The 26,903-nt window shown below is 44.9% G+C and overlaps 1 protein-coding gene across 2 annotated transcripts in view; it reads right to left on the bottom strand.

The window, feature by feature from the left end:
* The window catches only part of LOC144492483 (uncharacterized), a 126,128-nt gene extending 99,986 nt beyond the window's left edge, over positions 1-26,142 (bottom strand). The window contains exon 1 of one of the 2 annotated variants that reach the window (XM_078210553.1): positions 24,960-26,142. In XM_078210553.1, coding sequence (XP_078066679.1) covers positions 24,960-25,445 — 486 coding nt within the window. In that variant the 5' untranslated portion in view covers positions 25,446-26,142. The remainder of the gene's footprint in view (positions 1-24,959) is intronic. The other variant, XM_078210555.1, reaches the window with a different exon arrangement.
* Positions 26,143-26,903: the final 761 nt, after the last annotated feature.

The following is a 26,903-nucleotide window of genomic DNA, read 5'->3' as shown; positions in this document are numbered from 1 at the left end:
CCCGGCTGTTCCCGTCTCAAGCTGAAGACCTGTTCCAAATTCCAAGAACAGGGTTATTGTTGTAGCTGGGGAGTGGCTCAGTGTCAACTAACCCCGGCAGCAACCTTGAAAACTTCCTAATCCCTCATGTCTTAGCTGCTCACTAAATTTGCCAAGTCATTGAGGGGAGGTTAATTGATTTTGGTTTAGACAAATACAAGTCGTCTTTTGAGGAGGTAAGAGTTGGGAGAAATATCCGGTCTAAGTCTATTGATGGGAGATGCCTGAATTAACAGACAGTTTAAATAGCAAACGTTATTGGGGTTAAGAGTTATGTATACACACACACTGCTGATACTTCAACTCCCCATCAAATTCCGGAGCACCTTGAATTCAATCTGTTGGAAAATGCCATCAGCTCCCAACTGTTTATTCGCAAGAATTAGAAACTGCAGAGGAATCGATATGATGGGAAAGCAAATACAGAGACAAAGCTACTAAAATTAAATGACAGTGCTTTGTCATTATGACCCTTTGTAACCATAGTAACATCTTGAGTTTAAGGGCTGTGTCACATGGTCTCCCACTCCAACTCATTCTTTCCGTCAATCTCCTCACTCCACTCGATTGTCCTTTTTACCTACATTGCACAGGCTAAAACCCATACGCTGCATCACTTAAACACAGATAAACTGGTCATTCACCTTTAGCTGTAAAGTACTTTGGGACATCTGGAGGTTTGCAAAAGGAAAATATTTTATTTTGAATTTCTCCATCAGTCTTCTGCCATCCAGGGTATGAGAGAGAGAGGAATGGGGATCTCCAGTTACCGTTACCTGTGTACAAAGAAATGTGTTTGTCATCTCAAAACTCAGAGGTGGGTACAAGGAATTGCTATTGGCAACTGTCATTTTAGTCAAGTATAGCAAGAAGTCTCACAACACCAGGTTAAAGTCCAACAGGTTTATGTGGAATCACGAGCTTTCGGAGTGCTGCTCCTTCATCAGGTGAGCAGAGAGGTAGGTTTCGCAAACATGGCATATATAGGCAAAGACACAATTGCAAGATAATGGTTGGAATGCGAGTCTTTACAGGTAATCAAGCCTTTACCTGATGAAGGAGTAGTGCTCTGAAAGCTTGTGATTCTAAATAAACCTGGTGTTGCGAGACTTCTTACTGTGCCCACCCCAGTCTAACGCTGGCATCTCCGTATCTTAGAGTCAGAGGTTTCCAGCATGGAAACAAGCCCTTCGACCAAACTTGTCCATGCCGCCCATTTTTTTTAAACCCCCAAGCTAATCCCAATTGCCCACATTTGGTCCATATCCCTCTAAACCCATTTAACTGTCTTTTAAAAAGCATTTAGACAAAATTACTACTACCTCCGGCACCTTGTTCCAGACACTCACCACCCTCTGAAAAAATTACCCCATTGGACACTTTTGTCCAGTATAAAGTACAACAGCCCTCCTGTAACATAGACCCTCAAACAGCAATGAGATAAATCACCCATCTGATTTAAAAAAAAGAAATGCTACCGTCTGACTCAGCACTGTTGGTTTGGCAAACATCCTTCAAATGCCACATCGACAGGCTGATAGACACTTGGTCCAAAGGACAGCAGCTCAGCCAGCAGAGTGCTCGCTCAGAGTCTTGGCAGGTTTGTTCCAGCTCTTCGATAGAATTATCAAAGAATTATCACCCTCCACCTCTTTCCCCATCACCCTCTAAAATGTTTACTCAGCTACCGACTGAAAGTGCTTTCAGGCGGTGCATTACAAACCACAAACACCGCGCCACATTAAAAATTAGTTTCCTCATGTCACTGCTGATGCTTTGGCCAACTATCAAGTTGTGTTAGCCTCAATGTTTCATTTCAAACCTAGTGTGGGGGCTCAAACCCGTTGTGTTCTGAACCAATGGTGAGTAAGCTACCAATCCAGTCAAAACAACAAGAAAAATAATACAATCGAGGTTAATTACATACAAATGTTGACACTAAGAGCAGGAGGTGGTCACCTGGCCCCTCAAGCCTGCACTGCCATCCGATAAGATCTTAACTGGCCTAATTGTGGCCACAACTCTACTTTCCTGTCTACTGCCTAAACTCCATCTAATTCAACCTTTAAAATATTCAATGACCCTTTCTGGGGAAAAGAATCCCATAGACTAATGACTGTCAGAAAAAAATAATTTTCCTCATCTCCATCTTAAAAGAGAGACATCTTGTCCTTAAACTCGGTCCCTTAGTTTTAGTTGCCCCCACCAGGGGCAACATCCTCCCTGTATTGAGCCTACCAAGCCAGCTCAGGATCTTATATGATTCCATCAGATCATCTCTCATTCTTCTAAACTCGAGTAGATACAGGCCCAACCCATTCCAACTTTCCTCATAAGCTGTGCCCTTCATTCCCCATGCGAGTCGAGTGAACCTTCTCTGGACTATTTCTAATGCAAACATTTATTTTTTCAAATAAGGAGACCAAAACTGTACTCCAGATGTGGGCGCACCAAGGCCTGTACAACTGTAACAAGACTTCCATACTTTTAGATTCCATTCCCTTTGTAATAAATGACAACATTCCATTTGCCTTGCTCTGCCTGCATACAGTCAACCCTCGCAGTTTGCGACCCCCATCTAACACAAATTTGTTTACCCACATGAATATAGTTGTACATGTAAACTTCATTCATCCACAATTTAGAATGTGAAACCCTCACGTTTCCACATCATTCCCATGCATGCGTGACTTCGCCGTTCATGATTTCATGGGAATCCCCGCAAATGGCAGGCGTTCACTGTACTTATAACTTTTTATGATTCATGTATGGGGCGACACGGTGGCACAGTGGTCAGCACTGCTGCCTCACAGCGCCAGGGACCCAGGTTTGATTCCCAGCTTGGGTCACTGTCTGTGCGGAGTCTGCATGTTCTCCTTGTATCTGTGTGGGTTTCCTCCGGATGCTCCGGTTTCCTCCCACAGTCTGAAAGACGTGCTAGTAAAGTGCATTGGCTGTGCTAAATTCTCCCTCAGTGTACCCGAAGAGGTGTCGCAGTGTGGCGACTAGGGGATTTTCACAGTAACTTCATTGCAATGTTAATGTAAACCTACTTGTGATTAATAAATAAACTTTCAGGCACCTAGATCTTTCTGCCTCGCAGAGTTTTGCAATCTCTCCCATATTGGATGCACTAATCCCCGACTTCAGATGTCTCTTCAGTTTAATTTCTATGGTACAATTTGATCTGCATCCTGACCTCTTCACCTGCACCACTATTCCTTTCTGAAGCACATCCGATGTGATGAATGCATACATCTTTTACATATTCTCCTCGGACACAAAGTACCACCAGAACATTTGCCATTCAGAGTTTCAGACAACTAATTCTGCAGATGCTTTGTGTACTGTAAACAAGTTTATTTTGGGCCAAAATGAAAGAAAAATTAGAATAATGTCAACATCCTCAAGAGCTCAGTGAGATGTAATCAGATTAGCTGTAATCCTAGGCTCAGCTCAACCTCTCCACTTCAGCTGAAGTCATTACTGCGTGCCAATACTGGACGTTGATGGAATCATGGTTAACGTGCATCTTTTTCTTTTATTTCACATGGATTTTTAAACCTGCTCAGATGGATCAGAAATGATTACAACTGCCATGTGATTACTCAACACACACAAATAAATGGCAAAATATTGTGTTCGGGTCCCAAGCTGGAGCCCCAAGTTACATTCAGAAACCAGACTGGACCCCAATAATTTTTCTATTTTGGCATAAATAGGAGAAAAGAATACTTCATTCCAATAATGATTTCACTGACAAAAGAACAAAGAACATTACAACCCAGGAACAGGCCCTTCAGCCCTCCAAGCCTGCACCAACCATGCTGCCCAACTGAACTAAAACCCTCTACCTTTCCAGGATCATATCCCTCTATTCCCATCCTATTCATGTATCTGTCAAGATGCCCCTTAAAAGTCACTGCCATATCCGCTTCCACGATCTCCCCCAGCAACAAGTTCCATGCACCCATCACCTTGTGTAAAAAACCTGCCTCATACATCTCCTTTAAACCTTGCCCCTCACACCTTAAACCTATGCCCCCTAGTAATTTGACTCTTCACCCTGGGAAAAAGCTTCTGACTATCCACTCTGTCCATGCCTCTCAATCTTGTAGACTTCTATCAGGTCGCCCCTCAACCTCCGTCGTTCCAGTGAGAACAAAAACCAAATTTCTCCAACCTCTCCTCATAGCTAATGCCCTCCATACCAGGCAACATCCTGGTAAATCTTTTCTGTACCCTCTCCAAGGCCTCCACATCCTTCTAGTAGTGTGGCGACCAGAATTGAACACTATATTCTAAGTGCAGCCTAATTAAGGTTCGATAAAGCTGCAACATGACTTGACAATTTTTAAACTCAATGCCCCAGCCGATGAAGACAAGCATGCCGTATGCCTTCTTGACTACCTTCTCCACCTGCGTTGCCACTTTCAGTGACCTGTGTACCTGTACACCCAGATCCCTTTGCCTATCAATACTCCTCAGGGTTCTGCCATTTACTGTATATTTCCTATCTGTATTAGGCCTTCCAAAATGCATTACCTCACATTTGTTCTGGATTTAACTCCATCTGCCATCTCTCCGCCCAAGTCTCCAACCGATCTATATCCTGCTGTATCCTCTGATGGTCCTCATCACTATCCGCAACTCCACCAACCTTTGTCTCATCTGCAAACTTACTAATCAAACCAGTTATATTTTCCTCCAAATCATTTATATACAGCAAAGGTCCCAGCACTGATCCCTGAGGGACGCCACTTGTCACAGACCTCCATTCAAAAAAAAAAGCACCCTTCCACTGCTATCCTCTATCTATGACCGAGCCATTTCTGTATCCACCTTGCCAGCTCACCTCTGATCCCATGTGACTTCACCTTCTGCATCAGTCTGTCATGAGGGACCATGTCAAAGGCCTTACTGAAGTCCATGTAGACAACATCCAGTGCCCTACCCTCAATCATCTTCGTCACTTCCTCGAAAAACTCGATCAAGTTAGTGAGGCATGATCTCCCCTTCACAAGACCATGTTGCCCCTCGCTAATACTTCCAGTTATTTCCAAATGGGAGTAAATCCTGTCTTGAAGAATCCTCTCCAATAATTTCCCTACCACTGATGTCAGGCTCACCGGCCCATAATTACATGGATTATTCTTGCTACCCTTTTTAAACAAAGGAACAACATTGGCAATTCTCCAATCCTCTGGGACCTCCCCTGCAGCCAGTGAGGATACAAAGATTTCTCTCAAGGCCCCAGCAATTTCCACCCTTGCTTCTTTCAGTATTCTGGGCTATATCCCATCAGGCCCTGGGGACTTGTCTACCTTAATGTTTCTCAAGAACCCCAATACCTCCTCCTTTTTGATCTCAAAATGACTCAAACTATCTACACATCCTTTCCCAGACTCATCATCCACCAAGTCTCGCCCATTTCCCCTGGCTCCATGCATAGATTCCCTCCCCTGTCCTTGAGTGGGCCAAACCTCTCTTTATACATGCACAAAAAGCCTTGGGACTTTCCTTAATCCTGCTGGCCAATGACTTTACATGATCCTTTTTGCGCTCCTTACTCCTTGCTTAAGTTCCTTTCTACTTTCCTTGTGTTCCACACTTGCTTCCTGTGTTCCCAGCCTCCTAGCTTTGACAAATGCTTCCTTTTTCTTTGGCTAGACTCACAATATCTCTCGTTATCCAAGGTTCCCAAATCTTTCCATACTTATCCTTCATCCTTACAAAAATGTGCTGGTTCTGAATCCTTATCAACTTACACTTGAATGCCTCTCACGTCAGATGTGGATTTGCCCTCAAACATCTGCCCCTAATCTACATTCTTCAGTTCCTGCCTAATATTGTTGCAATTAGCCTTCCCCCATTTTAGCACCTTAACTTGAGAACTACACCTATCTTTATCCATCAGTACCTTAAAGCTTACTGAGTTGTGGTCACTGTTCCTGAACTGCTCCCTTATTGAAATGACGACCACCTGGCTGGCCTCATTCCCCAATACCAGGTCCAGTATGGCCCCTTCCCTAGTTGGGCTATCTACATATTGCTTCAAGAAGCCCTCCTGGATGCTCCTTACAAACTCTGCCCCATCCATGCCCCTAGCACTAAGTGAGTCCCAGTCAATATAGGGGAAGTTAAAATCTCCCACCACAACAACCCTGTTAATTTTACGTCTTGTCAAAATCTGCCTACATATCTGTTCCCCCATCTCCCACAGGCTGTTGGACGGCCTATAGTAAATCCCCAACATTGTGACGACACCCTTCCTATTCTTGAGCTCTACCCATATTGCCTCACTGTATGAGTCCTCCGGGGCATCCTCCCGCAGTACAGCTGTGATATTCTCCTTAACCAGTAGTGCAACTCTTCCCCGCCGCCCCCTCCCTTTTACATCCCCCTCTATCCCGCCTGAAACATCTGTATCCTGGAACGTTAAGCTGTCAATCCTGTCCTTCCCTTAACCAAGTCTCTGTAATGGCAACAACATCATAGTTCCAAGTACTAATCCAAGCTCTAAGTTCATCTGCCTTACCTGTTCCACTTCTCGCATTGAATGCACTTCTGTCCACCAGACCCTCTGACCAGCAACCACACCCGGCCTGCTCTTCCTCTGAGTCTTACTGGCCCTACTCTCTGGTTCCCCTTCAATTAAATCACCTTTGCTTTGGTTCCCACCCCCCTGCCAAACTAGTTTAATTCCTCCTGTGTAACACTAGCAAACCTCCCGGCCAGAACATTTATGCCCTTTCAGTTTAGATGCATCCCGTCCTTCTTGTACAGGTCCTACCTGCCCTGGAAGAGATCTCAATGGTCCAGATATCTGAAACCCTCCCTCCTACATTAGCCGCTTAGCCACGTGTTGAGCTGTACTATCTCCCTATTTCTAGCCTCACTGGCACGTGGCACAGAGAGTAATCCTGAGATTACAACCCAAGAGGTTCTGCTTTTTAACTTTCTACCTAATTCCCTAAACTGCTGCTGCAGGACCTCATCACTCTTCTTACCCGTGTTGTTTGTACCAATATGTACCATGACCTTTGGCTGCTCACCCGCTCCCTTCAGAATGCTTTCTGCCCGTTCAGAGACACCCTGGACCCTGGCACCAGGGAGGCAACATACCATCCTGGAGTCGCTTTCACGTCCACAGAAACACCTATCTGCACCTCTAACTATAGAGTCCCCTATAACTATTGCTCTAGTGCTCTTTGTCCCTCCCTGCTTAACAACAGAACCAGCTGTGGTGCCGCTGCTCTGGCTGCAGTTTCTGTTATCCCCTGATAGGCCATCCCCCCCAACAGTATCCAAAACGGTCTACTTGTTAGAGAGGGGGATGACCACAGGGGATTCCTGCATGGACTGCCTGCCTGCCCCTTCTAGCAGTCACCCATCCATCTGCCTGCACCTTGGGTGTGACCACGTCTCTAAAGCTCCTATCTATGATGCTTTCTGCCACCTTCATGCTCCTGAGTGCATCCAACTACTGCTCCAACCTATCCATGGGGTCTGTAAGGAGTTGCAATTGGTTGCACTTCCTACAGATGTAGTCGTCCGAGATGCTAGCTGCTTTTCTGAGGCAGCGGGAAGTGTAGATGGAGTCTTTGGATGGGAGGCTGGTTTGCGTGATGGACAGGACCACATTCACAACCCTTTGTCGTTCAACACACGCTATATATTTCATATCAAATGACAGAAAATACTTAATCGTTCATATATTAATACAACTATCAACTTTAAGTGGTTAAAAACAAGAGAAATATTTACACTTGACTGGATGCAGAAGGAACACACAAAATGGTGTGTGCAATCAGCATGCACTTCACTTTACACACCTATCATTTCAGTCATATCGGTGGGAAAAAAACTACGTCGATGGAAGCCAGCAGAATGTGACAAGTCTGTGCGTGTGGGCAACAGGCAACAAAATGTCTCATGGTCCGCACTCAGAACCTAATGGACCACATGTGGCCCCCAGGCCAAAGGTTGCCCACCACTGATATACAGCCTTAATTAAAACCAGCATTTCACCAACACTGCAAGACCAAATTACTATCCGCAGGATAGATAGCATTCATGGACCCAACACTGAAAAAGGAAACCAACCAACACTCCTGCTCCCGATTGGTAGCCAATCACATTACGACATGCCACTCCAGCAAAGGATCAAAATCAGCTGCCATTCCCCCTGCAGTCAAATAGCTTGTTGACGCTCAACGTCTGGGCAAGTAAACCTTACAAGCAAATATAAATAAAATAATCAATGTCACCAATAAACGCAAAAATAAATTAGATTCTATGCTGACTTAATTCTGCTCCCCACACCACCAGGTTCAATTACTATTTTTAAGTTTAAGTTGATTTATTCATGTTACAAGTAGGCTGACATTAACACTGCAATGAAGTCACTGTCAAAATCCCCTAGTCGCCACACTCCGGTGCCTGTTCGGGTACACGGAGGGAGAATTTAGCATGGCCAATGCACCTAACCAGCACGACTTTCAAACCGTGGGAGGAAACCCACGCAGACATGGGGAGAACGTGCAGACTCCGCACAGGCAGTGACCCAAGCTGGGAATTGAACCCGTGTCCCTGGCGCTGCGAAGCAGCAGTGCTAACCACTGTGCCACCATTGCTACAAGTCAGACCTCCTCATCTCGTTGGCTTTCACTCAAGATAATTATACTACAAAGAAACATGGTCGCCCTATTATAGAAAGGACATTATTAAACTAGAAAGAGTGCAGAAAAGGTTTACTCGGATCTACCGGGATTTGATGGTTTGAGTTATAAGGAGAGGCTGGATAGACTGGGACTTTTTTCTCTGGAGTGTAGGTGGCTGAGGGGTGATCTTATAGAGGTCGATAAAATAATGAGGGGCACAGATCAGCTAGATAGTCAATATCTTTTCCCAAAGGTAGAAGAGTCTAAAACTAGAGGGCATAGGTTTAAGGTGAGAGGGGAGAGACACAAAAGTGTCCAGAGGGGCACAGAAGGTGGAGTGCATCTGGAACAAGCTGCCAGAGGTAGTAGTAGAGGCGGGTACAATTTTGTCTTTTAAAAAGCATTTAGACAGCTACACAGGTAAGATGGGTATAGAGGGATATGGGCCAAATGTGGCAATTGGGACTTGCTTCGGGATTTTTTTTTAAAAAAAGGGCAGCATGGACAAGTTGGGCTGAAGGGCCTGTTTCCATGCTGTAAATCTCTGACTCTAAACTGAGAAGCAGGATAACCAAAACAAAGCTCTCATTAATGAAATCACTTTTTTGTAATTTGTCTAAACAAACAAGGAACACTGATTGAAGATGATTACAATGACCACCACATTCTCATTCAAACTGGCTTTACAAACCCAAAACCTCCATCATTTAGTCTCTGCCCTCACAGAAACTAATTAGCCCTCGTCTAACAATGCAACAGGTTGTGGTGAAATGCATATTAGTGGAAATCTCAAATTAATTGTTGGGGGTGGAGTGGGGCAGGGGGAATGACATGCAAAAACCAGATTTGTACATCGTAAAACAACTCACTCAATTTATTAACACAAGTGCAGGAGTGAACAATATTAGACATAAAATACAAGACAAACAAAAGGACTCATTTTCCATTTCCCCACTCCTGACAAAATAATTGTGCATATTGGGAATCTGTGCACCCCCTAGACCATAATTTATAATTCAATATCGGGAAGGGAAAGGCAGGCTGGGGTGCAGAATGTGTTCCCACTGTGTGCTGGGAGAACTAAAATTGAAAAGCTTTCACCACTGTGCATTTTGAAATACAACCACAAATGCAAACATTTCTCCTAAGCTGCTCACCAAAGTGCCCGCTAAGCTGTGCACATGAGCATCAGCCTGGAAGATACCACACAGGCTTTGTTCCATGCTAAATATCATGTCTGTGGTCATGCAGAAATTTTTAAAGGTACAATGCATTGATAAAAGCTAGCCATACTAAATTTTTAAAGGAACATTGTTGCTCACTAGTACCCCTTACAACAGCCTTTCAGAATACAACTTTATCCTGCCTACTCATAGAATCGTACAGCACAGAAGAGGCCCTTTGGCCCATTGAGTCTGCATCAACGCACAGAAATCCCACCTAATCCTACCTGCCAACACTTGGCCCATAGTCCTGAATGTTTTGTGTACCAAGTGCTCATCCAGGTATTTTTTAAAGGATGTGAGACCATCACCATTCTCTGGGTAAAAAGGTTTTTCCTCACATCCTCTAAACCTCCTGTTCCTCACCTTGAATCCAAGTCCCCTCATGACTGACCATTCAAATATGGGGAACAGCTTCTCCTTATCCACTCTGCCTATGTCCCTCAAAGTATTGTACACCTCGATCAGGTTGCCCCTCAGTCTTCTCTACTCCAACGAAAATAAACCAAGCCTATCCAATCCCTCTTCATAACTTAAATGTTCCATCCAAGCAGCATTCTGGTGAATCTCCCCTGCATCCCTCTACCGCGTGGGTGGCACAGTGATTAGCACTGTTGCCTCACAGCGCCAGGAACCCGGGTTCAATTCCTGGCTTGGGTCACATTCTCCTTGTGTCTGCGTGGGTTTCCTTCGGGTGCTCTGGTTTCCTCCCACAATGTGAGAGACATGCTGGTTAGGTGCATTAACCATGCTAAATTCTCCCTCAGTGAACCTGAACAGGTGCCAGAGAGTGTGGCGACTAGGGGAGTTTCACAGTAACTTCATTGCAGTATTAACGTAAGCCTACTTGTGACACTAATAAATAAACTTTAAAACTACTACATGAAGTCCATGAAAAAAAGTCACCAGAGACCCAGAGGACCATAGGCTGCTCTCCCCCTTTGATGTGGAGATGCCGGCGTTGGACTGGGGTAAACACAGTAAGAAGTTTAACAACACCAGGTTAAAGTCCAACAGGTTTATTTGGTAGCAAAAGCCACACAAGCTTTCGAGGCTCTGAGCCCCTTCTTCAGGTGAGTGGGAATTCTGTTCACAAACAGAACTTATAAGACACAGACTCAATTTACATGAATAATGGTTGGAATGCGAATACTTACAACTAATCCAGTCTTTAAGAAACAAAACAATGGGAGTGGAGAGAGCATCAAGACAGGCTAAAAAGATGTGTATTGTCTCCAGACAAGACAGCCAGTGAAACTCTGCAGGTCCACGCAACTGTTCCGCACACACAAGGACGGCCTCAACCGGGATATCGGGTTTATGTCACACTATTTCACATAAATATTTCTGCTTTTTTCCTCCTGAGTCTTTATCATGCGATCCTAGAATCAGAATTTATGTCACACTATTTGTAACTCCCACAGTTGCGTGGACCTGCAGAGTTTCACTGGCTGTCTTGTCTGGAGGCAATACACATCTTTTTAGCCTGTCTTGATGCTCTCTCCACTCCCATTGTTTTGTTTCTTAAAGACTGGATTAGTTGTAAGTATTCGCATTCCAACCATTATTCATGTAAATTGAGTCTGTGTCTTATAAGTTCTGTTTGTGAACAGAATTCCCACTCACCTGAAGAAGGGGCTCAGAGCCTCGAAAGCTTGTGTGGCTTTTGCTACCAAATAAACCTGTTGGACTTTAACCTGGTGTTGTTAAACTTCTTACTGTGCTCCCCCTTTGAGGCAGAGCTGACTGCAGGTGGTTTAACCTGAGGATCATCACAGCTCAGGTGAGGGGCAAGGGTGAGATGACGGGGCCTTCATGAATAACCTCAGCTGGTACGGGAATTGAACCCATGCTGTTGGCATCGCTCTGCATCACTAAGATAAAAGCAAAATGCTGCGGATGCTGGAATCTGAAACAAAAACAGAAAATGCTGGAAAATCTCAGCAGGTCTGACAGCATCTGTGAAAAGAGAATAGAGCCAACATTTCGAGTCTCGATAACCATTCGTCAGAGCTTTGACAAAGTTCTTCCTCACATCCCCCCTAAACCTCCTGCCTCTCACTCTGGACCTAATGTACTCTCATGACTGACCCTTCAACTAAGGGGAACAGCTGCTCCATATCCACTACGCCCATGTTCCTCATAATCTTGTACACCTCGATCAGGTCGCCCCTCGTCAGAGCTCTGATGAAGGGTCATCTCGACTCGAAACGTTGGCTCTAGTCTCTCCCCACAGATACTGTCAGACCTGAGATTTTCCAGCATTTTCTGTTTCTGGCTCTGCATCACCAACCAGCCGTCAGCCAACTGAGCAATGAGGCTAAAGCTGGTCAGCGGCTTGTTCAGATTCAAACTACAGAAAGCTCTTGATTCTTATCTACCTTAATTACTAAGAAGGAAGTAATGTTGTTTATGTAGAAACTTAGGAATTCCAAAGTGATAATGCTCAGTGATAAAGGAGAAATCTGGCTGAATCAGAATCCATGAACGTTTCCATATACAGTCTAACACGCAACAATTAGTACTCTCATTCCATCCTGACAGTGACTGTCATGCGCATGAACATGTCCCAGTAAATGTATTAGGAGTACAGGGAGCGCAGTTCTACACAGCATCCTGCTACCAGACAGCAGAATGGAGTGTTCATTACTCCTTTAACATTAGCTCCCGAATCTTACTTCACAAGATAAGGAAATCTAACTAGCCGGAAGTAAAGAAAAACATCAGTATTTGTGCATCAAGCACAATCTGTGACTAAAAAAGATCAACATCGACATTTAATTCAATAGTGACCAGATAATATTATCCTCAACTAAGATCAATAATGTGATGCTCTGCAAGGACCTCGAAAGGTTGATCACTGTGAATTGGCCCCATGTGTTGTACAAAGATCAATGCACAGACATTGCAGAGAGACACATCGGATACCTCCTGATGGAAAATCTATCTTCAAAAGTCTTTGTCTATTCCTGCCAGTCAGTCAGCCTCAAGCACTCTCCGATATATCACAACCAGATCTAGTCTAATCTGCTCATCCAATACCAGAACATGAACCTCACCCAGATAATCCTTACATTTATCTGAATTAAATGGATTCAAGAAGTCTCCTAACACCAGGTTAAAGTCCAACAGGTTTATTTGGAATCGCGAGCTTACAGAGTCCTGAGTGGACTCACCCGAATGAAGGGGTAGCGCTCCGAAAGCTCGTCATTCCAAATAAACCAGTTGGATTTTAACCTGGTGTTGTGAGACTTCTTACTGTGTCCACCCCAGTCCAATGCCGGCATATCCATGAAATGGATTAAAGACAGACCACACTTGCACCACTCTGCAACCCTACAGCTAACAGGCACTGGAGACGCATCATCCCATGACTGACGTGAACCCAGATCCCTGTGGTTAAATGCCAGTGTCTTATCCTTTCACTACCCAATTTCCTCCTATTCCATCAAACCGAAGGTGCATCCGTCAGACATGATGGCTGGATCTCATCAGCCTGCTGGGAATAGAGGTGGTCAAGCCAGAGGTGGCGGGACTCAGAGGGGTGGCAGTGCTGGTGCCCATTACCATTCCTCCACCATGCCATTATACCAGCAGTGGGTCACTTCCCACTCACAGGTCAGCCCTCTGCCACATGGGGAGACCCATCTAGTGGCACTAGGTGGGCTCAGGAAGGAGGCTCTCCTATCAAGGTGCACTGTGACCGATAGAAAGTCTGCACCCACCCCACACCTCCCCCCCGGCCCAGGCCAACCACCTCCTCCTTTCTAAAGAAAAAATAAAATTGCATTCATGCAGCATTTATAGGCTGGACAGTGGTTAGCACTGCTTCCTCACAGGGACCTGGGTTCAATTCCCGACTTGAGTCACTGTCTGTGTGGAGTTTGCACGTTCTCCCAGTCTCTGCGTGTGCTCCGGTTTTCTCCCACAGTCCGAAAGTGGTGCTGGTTAGGTGTATTGGCTGTGCTAACATAGAATCCTGCAGTGCAGAAGGAGGCCGTTTGGCCCATCAAGTCTGCACCAACCACAATCCCACCCAGGCCCTATCCCCATAACCCCATGCATTTACCTTAGCGAGTCCCCCTGACACTAAGGGACAATTTAGCATGGCCAATCCATCTAACTTGCACATCTTTGGAAGTACATTAACAAAATTCTCCCTCGGTCTACCCAAACAGGCGGGGTGTGGCGACTTGGGGATTTTCACAGTAACTTCATTGCAGTGTTAATGTAAACCTACTTGCGACACTAAAACTTTAAACGTAAATACCTTTCAAAGCTCCAGGCTGTCTTAATGCGAATTAAATATTCAAAATAGAAAGATTGATATAAACACTTATTTTTCAGTCACATTTCTTCTAATTTCTGAATTTCAGCATCTGCAATGTTTTGCTTGAAGTGCAGTCACTGTTGTGATGCAGGAATCCCAGCAGCCAATCTGCAGGCAGCAACGTCCCAAAAATATCAATTTGATCAGCTGACTTAGTGATGTTGGTCAAGGGATGAATGTTGGTCAGGACATAAAGGGTGAACTCCCAAATATTCCTCAACACTGCTGTCTGCCCAGGTTATGCATGTCTGACTCAAAGACAGAGAGATTGTTTACGCTGATGTGAACATCAGAAGGTGAAGGGACTGGGCTTGATTGAGTGAGGTGTCTGCCTATTTTCCCAACACACAGTTAAGAGAGCCTGGTAATATATGCAGACTAGGTTCACACATGGGCAATTTTTACTTCACTAAGTAGCAGTGGACCATTACAGATTGCAAAACCATCTCATTCTGGGGGGGGGGGGGGGGGGGGTTCATTGGGCTCAAAAAGGATTGGGAAGAAAGAAAGTTGGAGGTAACGAAGCAGAATTGTGCGCTTCCTAATGCGACTAAGAAACAATTGCTCAAACGAATAATAGGTCTCTCCTTGACTTTCACGCACAAAGTAAAATGATGAATGGACCTCTCTGGGGTGACATTTCAGATAAAAATAGCTCAGAAACAGAAAAAAAAAAATCAGAAAATGGACACGCTGGGTCACGAGCAAAGATTCTTGTTTGGAGAAAATACAATTGCTCAGCAGGACTTGACTGTACAGTAAAGAAATCTCTCTCTCCCTCAGGCCCGAGAGAAAATTCACAAGGGGAAGGAGCTAACAGCTGAAATAGTTCAAAAATACATGAAATATTGATTCATAAATGCGACATAGCTTGTTGCGATACTCCAATCACAAGGCGTTTCCAAGGAAGGGGGATGTTCTTTTAGACGAACTGCAGCTGAGGAATGGAATACAAGTTGATCAATTTTGTCACCCAGTTTCAGCACTAGCTAAAATGTAAAAGCAAAACGCTGTGGATGCTGGGATCTGAAACAAAAGCTCTGGCGAAGGGTCATCCAGACACGGAACATTGGCTTTATTCTCTCCCCACAGATGCTGTCAGACCCGCTGAGATTTTCCAGCATTTTCTGTTTTTGTTTCAGCACTAACTAGTTCAGGCACTAATCCATCTAACGTCTTGTGATTGGAGTATCACAACATCCTATGTCACATTTATGAATCAATATTTCATGTATTCTTGAACTATTTCAGCTGTTAGCTCCTTCCCCTTGTGAACTTTCTCTCGGGCCTGAGGGAGAGAGAGATTTCTTTACTGTACAGTCAAGTCCTGCTGAGCAATTGTATTTTCTCCAAACAAGAATCTTTGCTTGTGACCCAGCATGTCCATTTTCTGATTTTGTTTCGGAGCTATTTTTATCTGAAATGTCACCCCTGAGAGGTCCATTCATCACTTTTCATTTTGCTTGAAAGTCAAGGAAAGACCTATTATTCATTTGAACAATTGTTTCTTTGTTGCATCAGGAAACACACAATTCTGCTTCTTTACCTCCAACTTTCTTCCTTCCCAATCCTTTTTGAGCCCGATGACCGACATTCCCCCCACGATGAGATGCTTTCACAATCTGAAATGATCCACTGCTACTTAGGTGAAGTAAAAATTGTCCACGTGTGAACTTACTCTGTAAATATTACCAGGCTCTCTTAACTGTGTGTTGGGAAAATAGGTGGACATCTCACTCAATTAAATCCAGTCCCTTCATCTTGGATGGTAGTTGAGAGTCAACCACATTGCAGTGGCTCTGGAATCACATGCAAGCCAGACCAGGTAAGGACGGCAGATTTCCTTCTCCAAAAGGACATTAGTGAATGAGATGAGTATTTCTAACAATCGACAATGGTTTCATGGTCAATAGATTCTCAATTCCAGATTTTTTTAAAAATTGACTTCAAATTCCACCATCTGCTGTGGCGGGATTTGAACCCAGGTCCCAGAACATTAGCTGAGTTTCTGGATTAATAGTCTAGCGATAATACCACTGGGCCAGCACCTCCCCTATTTAAACTCCAATCACCAAGAACTGGGTTGAAGTGTCTGTGAGGCAGCTTGTGAAATATTTCACTGATAAAGACACTGTATAGATAAATATGTCAGTGTTAAGTTGCAAATTATTTCTCATAGGACCTTTAATGGACAAAAGAGGGGACATGTCTTCCATCAGTTAGGTTTTCAATTTACTATGGGTCTTACTATCAATGTTACACATTACGAAAGAACATCAATTCATACCTCATCCTTCTAGAGCATAGTAAGAAGTCTCACAACACCAGGTTAAAGTCCAATAGGTTTATTTGGAATCACAAGCTTTTGGAGCATTTTCCCCTCCTCAGGCGAGTGAAGGTTAGTTCACAAACACAGCATATATAGGCAAAAACAATTGCAAGATAATTATAAATTGGAATGTAAAGAATGGTTGGAATGAGAGTCTTTACAGGTAATCAAGTCTTTACAAGTACAAGCAATGCGCTTGGAGAGAGGGATAATCACAGGTTAGAGATGTGAATTGTCTTAAGCCAGGACATCTGTTTGTACCTCTAAAGACTCATATTCCAACCATTCTTCACATTCCAATCTGTAATTATCTTACAATTGTTTCTTTGCCTATATATGCCGTGTTTGTGAACTCACCTGCACTCACCTGATGAAGGAGCGACGCTCTGAAAGCTCGTGATTCCAAATAAACCTGTTGGACTTTAGCCTGGTGTTGAGAGATCCTTACTGTACCCACCCCAGTCCAATGCCGGCATCTCTACATCATGGCTATCTGCTTGAACAAGTTACCGGGAAACTGCAACTACTAATGAGACCAACTTACTTCAGGGGATGAGGTGAAGGGGTGGGGAGGAGAAGTGGGTGAGAGATTAAATACAGGCTCATAATTTTCTACAGTCCATTGAATTTGCAGATCCCAATCCTATCCTCGATCAAAGTACTTTAGAAATAATGAAGTTCTTTTGAAATACATTCACTTTTCTAATGTAGGAAACGGCAGCCAATTTGGACAAAGAAAGCTTTCACAGCAGCAATGTGATCATGACCAGATAATCAGTTTTTATGATGTTGGTTGAGATATAAATATTGGCCCCGGATACCAGAGAAAATTCTCCTCTCTGAACGAGTCATTGGATCTTTTAAATTCTCCCGAGAGGACTGCCAGGGCCTCTCAAAGAAGGTCACTCCAAAAGGCAGCACTCCTTCAGTATCACACTTGTGTCAGCCTTGGTTTTTTTTTTGCTCAAGTCCTTGCTGAGGAAGTGAACCCACAAACTTCTGATTATGAAGTGCTACCAAGTGAGCCACAGTTCTGCGGCAGAAAATATGTCGATGTCAAAATTATGGCATCCAGAAAGTATGTTGAAATGTGCAGCAGATTCACTACTGACTGAGCCAAACTTTTTAGGAAGCTTCATTGTACATTGTGTAAACCCAAATTGGTTATTTCCTCTGTACATAAAATGATTGCCTGATCTATTAAAATATTAATGAATATTCCATCTCCAGTCCATGAGAAATACATTAGTATATAGTTAATTCAAGGAAAACAAGTAGTGCTGGAAAATCCCAGCAAGTCTGACAATATATGTGGAGAAAGAATACAGCCAATGTTTTGAGTCAATCCTAGTCAAGTCATTCCTCCTAATCCTTGGAGGGGGGCTATTAACCAGTACATTCCTAGAACAAACACAGTTACGGTTCAATAGTACATTACAAGCCAGCACTAATGCTGAGAAAAGTGCATTCCAAATATATTTTAGCAGAGGCAACTTTAAATTATTGAGAAACTGACATGGAATACGAACAAGGACAGACAAAGTGGTGCCAAATAATGCAAAGCTGGAATTTTAAGAAGCATGTACATTAAAGGGGAATAGAAGGCTAAACACAGTTGAAAAAAAATAGAGTTCCACTCTTTTGAAATCCCAGAAAGGAAATTCAAAAGGAGAACATAAATGTTGCAAAACATTTCAGCTGCATTTCGTATGCACCAACATATGTATTAAGTGTCAGCCTTGACAGAGTGGTAAGATGTGTCTCTGAGTCAGCAGGTGCTGGGTTCAAATCTAACACCAGACACTTGAGAATCAGCCTTGCACTGAATTAGTCGAGAGGAACTGCACTGAAGGTGAGATGTTCAACCAAAGTCTGATTCAGAGGGTGTTATGTGGAGCAGGCCAGAGATCTCAGTCACCTGTTCCACATTCCTCTTCTCGACCAATGACAAAATGGAGTAACTTTTTTTAAAAAATTTGTTCGTGGGGCATGGGCGTTGCTGGCTGGCCAGCAGTTATTGCCTATCCCTAGCTGCCCTTGGAGGGCAGCTGAGAATCAACCACATTGCGTTGGCTCTGGAGTCACAGAGAGGCCAGACCGGGTAAGGATGGCAGGTTTCCTTCCCTGAAGGACATTAGTGAACCAGTTGGGGTTTTCCAACAATTGACAATGGTTTCATGGTCATCATTAGATTCTTAATTCCAGATATTTTTTATTGAATTCAAATTCCACCATCTGCCACGGCAGGATTTGAACCCCGATCCTCCCCAGAACATTAACCAAGTTTCTGGATTAATAGTCTAGCGATAATCATAGAAGCCTGCAGTGCAGAAAAAAGTTAAAGTTTATTTATCAGTCATAAGTAGGCTTACATTCACACTGTAATGAAGTTACTGTGAAAATCCCCTGTGAAAAGGAGGCCATTCGGTCCATCGAGTCTGCACCGACCATAATCCTACCCTGGCCCCATTCCCACAACCCTGTGTATTTACCCTAGCTAGTCTCCCTAACACTTAGGGGCAATTTATCGTGGCCAATCCACCCAACCCACACACCTTTGGATTGTGGGAGGAAACCAGAACACCCGGAGGAAATCCATGCAGACACAAGGAGCAAACTCCACACAGCCAATGACCCGAGCCAGGAATCGAACCCGGGTCCCTGCCCTGAGGCAGCAATGCTAACCACTGTGCGAGGATTCGAACCCAGGTCCCCAGAACATTAACTGAGTTTCTCGATTAATAGTCCAGTGATAATATCACTAGGCCATCGCCTTCCAATTAGTAACTGACCTTTTATCTCAGTTACTGATTGTCAAGTCTTGCTAACCTAACTGTAGCTATGCGCCAACAGTATTTTATTGACTGTGAAGCACAGAGACATTCTGAAAATGTGGCAGGCACTACATAAATGCAAGTTCCTTCATGGAGCCCATTTGAGATGTGTGAATCATAGCTGCATAAAATGTAAATGTTTTGGGTGCTTGATTAAAAACAAAATGGAACAGCACAAGCTGCAAAAAAGTGTTGACAACTAATAATGAACAGGAGGCTCAATCTTGATAAGTTGCACCCTTTTGTTTTACAAGGCAGAACTTCAGAGGGTTATCTAATCAAAACATTGGGAGTTCAAAGCAAGTGAAAAAAAGTGTGGCTAATATTATGGCTGGGGATGTTTAGTCACAGCATAAACACGAAAGCTTAAATTGGCCCACTGCATTAGAGTAGGACATCTCACAGCACACCCCTTTGTCATTCGATATTTTTCCTTAAACTCCGGCTCAAAGTTTCTGCACTGCAAATTGCAGGAAGTGCAACGTGACAACAGCACAGCGAGCTCAATGAGTCTTCTGGGACCTTATCGAATGTCCAAGAGACCAAATGTTCAAGAGACCAGAATTAGATGAGCACAAATATCTTGGAGGGATGTGGCCCTGGAGAAGATTAAAAGAGAGGGGATGGAAATTAAAGGAAATATTTTGTAATGCTGAAGCCAATAGGATTAAGACTCCATGAATTAAATTGTTTCCTTTCCAGATTTCAAAATTCACATTCATTTTTCAAATTCCTCCCTGTCCTCCCTCTCTTTTAATCTTCTCCAGGGCCACATCCCTCCAAGATATTTGTGCTCATCTAATTCTGGTCTCTTGAACATCCCCAATATTTATCTCCACCACTGGGGAGCTGTGCTTTCAGTTGCCTCGGTCCTAATCTCTGGAATTCCCTCCTTACACATCGCCACCCCTACATTTCTTCTTTAAACATTCCTCAAAGTTTCTCTCTTGGAACAAGCTATTTAGCATCTGACTGTAATAGGTCCTCGGAAGCGGAAGTCCCTACACCAAAATTACTTTGTTTACAAGATCCAGCAACACTATGCAGAGTGCTCTCAGTCTGCAGTCCCCATCCGGAGTGCCAGGGGAACTGAAACTCCTGTTTAAGTACAGAGCATGGGGCTCCCCGATTGGACTGCCATTTGGCCCTTAATGGGCGGCATGGTGGCACAATGGTTAGCACTGCTGCCTCACAGCGCCAGGGTCCCGGGTTCAATTCCAGGCTTGGGTCACTGTCTGTATGGAGTTTGCACGTTCTCCCCATGTCTGCATGGGGTTCCTCTGGGTGCTCTGGTTTCCTCCCACAGTCCGAAAGACGTGCTGGTTAGGTGCATTGGCCATGCTAAATTCTCCCTCAGGTGTACCTGAACAGGTGCCGGAGTGTGGCGACGAAGGGATTTTCACAGCAACTTCATTGCAGTATTAATGTAAGCCTACTTGTGACACTAATAAATAAACTTTAGACTTTAATCAGGGAGTTCATATTCAAACAGGCCAACCTCAATTGCCTGATTAAAATCGTTACACTGACTAAAGACCTCTCTTTGTGACTCAGTGACATATTTTGTTTATTAGTGCTTCTGAGGAGTGTTTGGGGCTTATTGTAGTAAAGGCATTATGTAAATAGTGCGGTAAAGATAGTGAAATTGTCGCTGGACTAATAATTCAGAGACCCAGAGTAATGCTCTGGCAGCACAGTGGCACAATGGTTAGCACTGCTGCCTCACAGCTCCAGGGACCCGGGTTCGATTCCCGGCTTGGGTGACTGTGTGGAGTTTGCACGTTCTCCCCGTGTCTGTGTGGGTTTCCTCCCGATGCGCCGGTCTCCTCCCACAGTCCAAAGATGTGTGGGTTAGGTTAATTGGACATGCTAAATTAATCCTTGGTGCCCAAGGATGTGATAGGTTAGAGGGATTAGCAGGGCAATTAAGCAGGGATAGGGTCTGGGTGGGATTGTGTTCGGTGCAGACTCGATGGGCCGAATGGCCTCCTTCTGCACTGTAGGGTTTCTATGATTCTATGACCAAGGTTCAAATCCCACCACAGCAGAAAATGAAATTTAAATTCAACAAAATCTGCAATTAAAAAAGTCGAATAATGGCCATGAAACCATTGTTGTTTGTTGTAAATCCCACCTGGTTCACTAATGTCCTTTAGGCAAGGAAATCTGTTGTCCTTACCTGGTCTGGCCTACATGTGACTCCAGAGCCACAGCAATGTGGTTGACTCTTAAAATGCCCTCAGGGATGGCCAATAAATGCTGGCTCAGCCAGTGACACACATCCCATGAAGGAATGAAAAAGAAAATAAATGCTGGATAAACTCAACAGGTCTGACAGCATCAGCAAGTTCACATTTTGAATCCACTCTGTTTCTCTCTCTCCACAGATGCTGCCAGGCCTGCTGAGTTTATCCAGCATTTTATGTTTTTTTTTCCAGATTTCCAGCCACAGCATTTTGCTTTTATATAAATATATTGTTCTTGGTTCCAGACTGTGGAAGCTGAGTGGCATTGCTGGAACTTAAATCATATTAAAAAGGATTCTTACATTGTCACATCATTGAATCCTTACAGTGCAGAAGGAGGCCATTCAGCCCATCGAGCCTGCACCGACAACAATCCCACCCAGGCCCTATCACCTTAACCTCTCATATTTATCCTGCTAATCCCTTTAATCTAAGCATCCTGGGACACTAAGGGGCAATTTAGCATGGCCAATCAACCTAACCCACATATCTTTGGACTGTGGTGGGGAAACCGGAGCACCCGGAGGAAAACCACGCAGACACGGAGAGAACGTGCAGTCTCCGCACAGACAGTGACCCAAGTCAGGAATTGAACCCAAGTGCCTGGAGCTGTGAAGCAGCAGTGCTAACCATTGTGCCACCTTGCCACCACATACCTGTCCTAGCTTTGTGTGATGAGTTTAATGCGCTTCTCCTATGCCAATGCAGCAACTTCTCAAAACTCACAGGGGGGTGGACAAAGCCTTCTCGCAAGGCTAATGGTGGAGTCCAGCAAATTGTGGCGATTTGTATATCACTGGGTCACTTTACCCTGATCACAACTGCTGGGGTTTTTTTCATGTTGACACCAGTTAACAACTCCTACATCAAAATTCTCTTATGTTTCGAGCATTTGTCCTCCTCTCTCCGCCAATCTTTTGTTTTCTCCACTGCAGAGGGGTTAATCGATTATGAACACAATAATCAAAATTGTTCTACCAGAACGCAATGACATTAAAAACAATACACAAACTGAAACCTCAGCAAATACAATCAGGCATATTGATTTAGATTCATTATCAAATCCCTACAGTACTAAAAGGAGGCCATTCGGCCCATCAAGCCTGCACCGACAACAACTCCACCCATGCCCTAACCCTTTAACCCCACGTATTTATCTTGCTAGCCCCCCTGACACCAAGGGGCAATTTAGCATGGCCAATCAACCTAACCGGAGGAAACCGGAGCACCTGAAGGACACCCATGCAGACACGGGGAGAAAGTGCAAACTCCACACAGGCAGTCACCCGAGGCTGGAATTGAAACTAGGTCCCTGGCGCTATGAGGCAGCAGTGCAAACCATTGTGCCACCGTTTTAGTTTGTGGGATATGGATGTTTCTGGCAGAGCCAACTTTTGTTGCCCATCCCTAGTTGCCCTTGGGAAGGTGATCGGTAGCCAACTTCTTGAACCACAGTCATTTTCCTGGTGTTAGTACACCCAGTGTTGTTAAGGTTGGGAGACAGCGACAGTGAAGGCATGGTGATGCAATTTGAATAGATCAAGATGAATGCAGACTGTCACTCTGTAACCAGGTAGAAAACCATGCTTTAATATAGCCTTGTAACCAGAGAAAAAACTGTAGGTGTTGAATGGGCTTGTAGCATAGAGAAGCTTGAAATTAGCTGCTGTAAAAAGTGAAACATCAGCATGAAAGCAGGGAATCATATTTACCAGCAGAAAAATCTTGCCGACTGTCACAGGACATCAAAGCCAACATAGGCGTTTGGTGTGCGTTACAGAAAAGACAGTTATAAACCAGGTCAAATAAAAGGCGGGAGGGTGGGGTAAACACAACCAGTCAAATCACCACATGCCCTACGGCTAAAGATATCAGGACTTCAGCATGCAAATGTCGTAAGAATCTTATCTTTGCAAGTCTGCATTCAATAGCTATTGAACACAAATGGACGAAGCACGGTCACTTTTACAAACATAAATAGCTACATGATTTGATTAAAAATGGAATTGTCTGAATAGACTGGTCCATTGATGATGGAATGTCTTCCATGGTACATATCTCTCAAAATCCATTTACAGATCCCACAACAACTCCCGGTTTAAAAATAGATTTCTAGTTAACCCTGTATTTTGTGGCAGTGGTTAATGAATGAGGCAAGTGAGAGTTGTACAGAATGTAACTTTAAAAACACAAAAGATCGTAGCCAAAACCACTCTCCCTGAAACGAACCGCACTGTGTACTCACGGAAAATGGCAGTGACAGTGTGTGAAAATATGACTTGCCCTCTTTTTAGGTCAAACCAAATAAACAAACTCAGATTAAGTCAGGACAAAGTAAAAGGGGCAGCTCCCCAAAAAGGAGGGGGAACAGCCCGAACAGAAATCAAAGTACAAAGGAAACTTAAAAACATCAAATTAAAATGTGATTATTAGGGTCGATAACGCACCCCAACCCCTGCAGTGCCCAGCGGGCGCGGAAGGCGTCAACCGCGCCCGTGGACACCGCATGCTCTCTCTCCAGGGACACCCGGCCGCGAATGTAGCCGCGGGAGAGGGGAAGACAGTCAGGATGGACGGCCCCCTCGATCGCCCGCTGCCTGGAACGGTAAATGCTGGCAGAGGAAGAATAATCGCAACAAAAGTTAAACCCAAATCAGGGTCAGAAACCAGTGTGTCATATTTCAGAGCCAGCTGGTATTAAAATTGAATCAAATGTTTCAGGTTAACAGAAAATATCAACAAGGCTTAAACATTGACAGCTGAACTTTTCTGTAGGGAAAACGCAGCGGATTAACATATTCCTGGGGCGACCCCCTGTGAATATTAACACTCTCTCGGGTCCCTATCGGAGAATATGAAGCACACTCTAAAAACACAAGTGGGGTGAAGAGAAAGTATTTTCATTCAAAACATCCAGCAACATTGTGTGTGTCTGTGAGAGAGAGAGTGCGATAGAGAGATAGGGATAGATAGTGTGCGATAGAGAGAGAGAGATGGGGTGTGCAAGAGAGAGCGAGCGAGAGGAAGTGTGCAAGAGAGATAGAGTGTATGTGAGTGTGTGTGTGTGAATGAGACAGAGTGTGTACGAGAGAGAGATAGAGTGTACGTGAGGGTGTGAGAGAGAGTGTGTGAGGGTGAGAGAAAGGGTGAGAGGGAGAGATAGAGTGAGTGAGACGAGGGTGTGTGAGAAAGTCACCGAGTTGGTTACCAATGAAAGATCCCAGGACTGATCGCAGATTCAGAGCCTCCCCGCTGGAACAGGAGCGGTGAGCTTGCAACCCCTCGCCCCGCTTACCTTGGTGCCCAGGTGGATCTGAATGTCCCTCTCCTGCTTCTTTTTCTCCAGCAGGCTCAGCAGGTACTCCTGGAAGACCCCGACCTTGGTGAAGAAGTGTTCGTTGTGCCAGCACCCTTCCATGTTGTCGAAGTCCACGCCGAGGGCCAGGAGGAAGCGGACGCTGCCGGGGTCCAGGGCGATCTGCTGGGGTCTGGCCAGCAGCGCGGTGCGGCAGCGCTCCTCCAGCAGCACCAGGCGCTGCACCTTGCCCGAGCGGGCGGCGATCAGGGCGGCGGTCAGCCCCACGGGACCCGAGCCCACCACCAGCACCTTGGCCCGGGCTCGCCACTGCCGGTAGCCGTCCACGCTGACTTTGAGCAGCACGTACACCAACACGGCCACCAAGGTGCTCAGGGCTGTGTCGTAGGCGAGTGTCTCGTACTCCTCCATTGCCTGCTGCGCTGTCACATTGAAGCAGCCCTGGTCAGTTTCACTGCATGGCATGTCAATGTCAGGAGGGAATCCAGGGCTGCCAGTGTCTAATCCCGGTGTGTGTGTGAGTTTGGGAATCTCTCAATTTGCTCCAATTTCTTGCCTTCTCTGGATAGCTAAGGTAACTCAGAGACTGGAGAAGCTAGGTAAACCCCCTCTCTCTCTCCCACACAGTCTCTCCATCTGCCTTTCAACGTCAACTCTGCTGGCTGGAGATGTAAAACACTGGCTGACGCATGTACAGTCCGAACAAACTTTCAAACAGCTTCCTCGCTTTCAAACTCGGGCCACCAAAATGCACAGTTTTAAACCACCAATGAATGGGGCAGGGTCGAATCAACTTGCAAAATTGCCTTTTGCTTGCTTGCTTGCTGTCTTTCTATCCACATCAGCTGACAGTCAGCTGTGAAAGAGAGAGACCAGTCAGAAATGTTAATCACATCTCCTGCTTCCCATCATCACCCCACTTGATGCAAAATTCTGCCGCCTTTCATATTTAAAGAAACAAAACTCTTGTCGTTTTATTTTTTTTTGCCTCTCTCTGTCAAATTCATTGGAGGTTCTCGCAAACCTTTTCGGAATTATTCGCTGCTGAATTCCGCTGGACTTTGTTTCTCAAGAAGGGACACGCACACACACACCCCAGCTACTTTCATCCCACATGCGGCAGATTTTCCAATTCATTTCAACGCCCTCGCTCACCTTTCACAAGGATCGGATTGGAGTTATACCATCAGGTGGTGCACTTTCCTGGTGTGTGTGGAATTCAGGAAAGGGAACACGGGGGGATTCTGACGGGGGGAGGTATTAAAAAGTATGTCTCATGGCAATCCTTCACTGGTAGATCATCGAATCCCTCCAGTGCAGAAGGAGGCCATTCGGCCCATCACGTTTGTACTGACTCTCCGACAGAGTACCTTACCCAGGCCTCTGCCCCGCCCTATCCCGTAGCCTCATACATTTGCCATGGCTAATCCACCTAAACTACATATCTTGGAACACTAAGGGACAATTTACCATGACCAATCCACCTAATCTGTGCCATCCAAGGGATGTTTCTTTTATTAATTCATGGGACATTGGCATCGCTGGCTGGGCCAGCATTCATTGCCCATCCCTAGTTGCCTTTGGTGGTGAGCTGTCTTCTTGAATCGCTGCAGTCCACATGCTGTGAGTTGACCCACAATGCCATTAGGGAGGGAAATCCCAGGATTTTGACCCAGCGACTGCGAAGGAACGATGATATATTTCCAAGTCAGGATGGTGAGTGACTTGGAGGGGAACCTGCAGGTGGTGGTGTTCCCATGTATCTGCTGCCATTGTCCTTCTAGGTGGAAGTGGTCATGGGTTTGGAAGGTGCTGTCTAAGGATCTTTGGTGAATTGCTGCAGTGCATCTTGTAGCTAGTACACATTGCTGTTACTGAGCGTCGGTGGTGGAGAGAGTGGATGTTTGTGGATGTGGTGCCAAT

Source organism: Mustelus asterias, chromosome 4 (genome assembly GCF_964213995.1).
Source record: "Mustelus asterias chromosome 4, sMusAst1.hap1.1, whole genome shotgun sequence".
Taxonomy (NCBI): Eukaryota; Metazoa; Chordata; class Chondrichthyes; order Carcharhiniformes; family Triakidae; genus Mustelus; species Mustelus asterias.
This window is presented reverse-complemented; position numbering and strand designations above follow the sequence as displayed.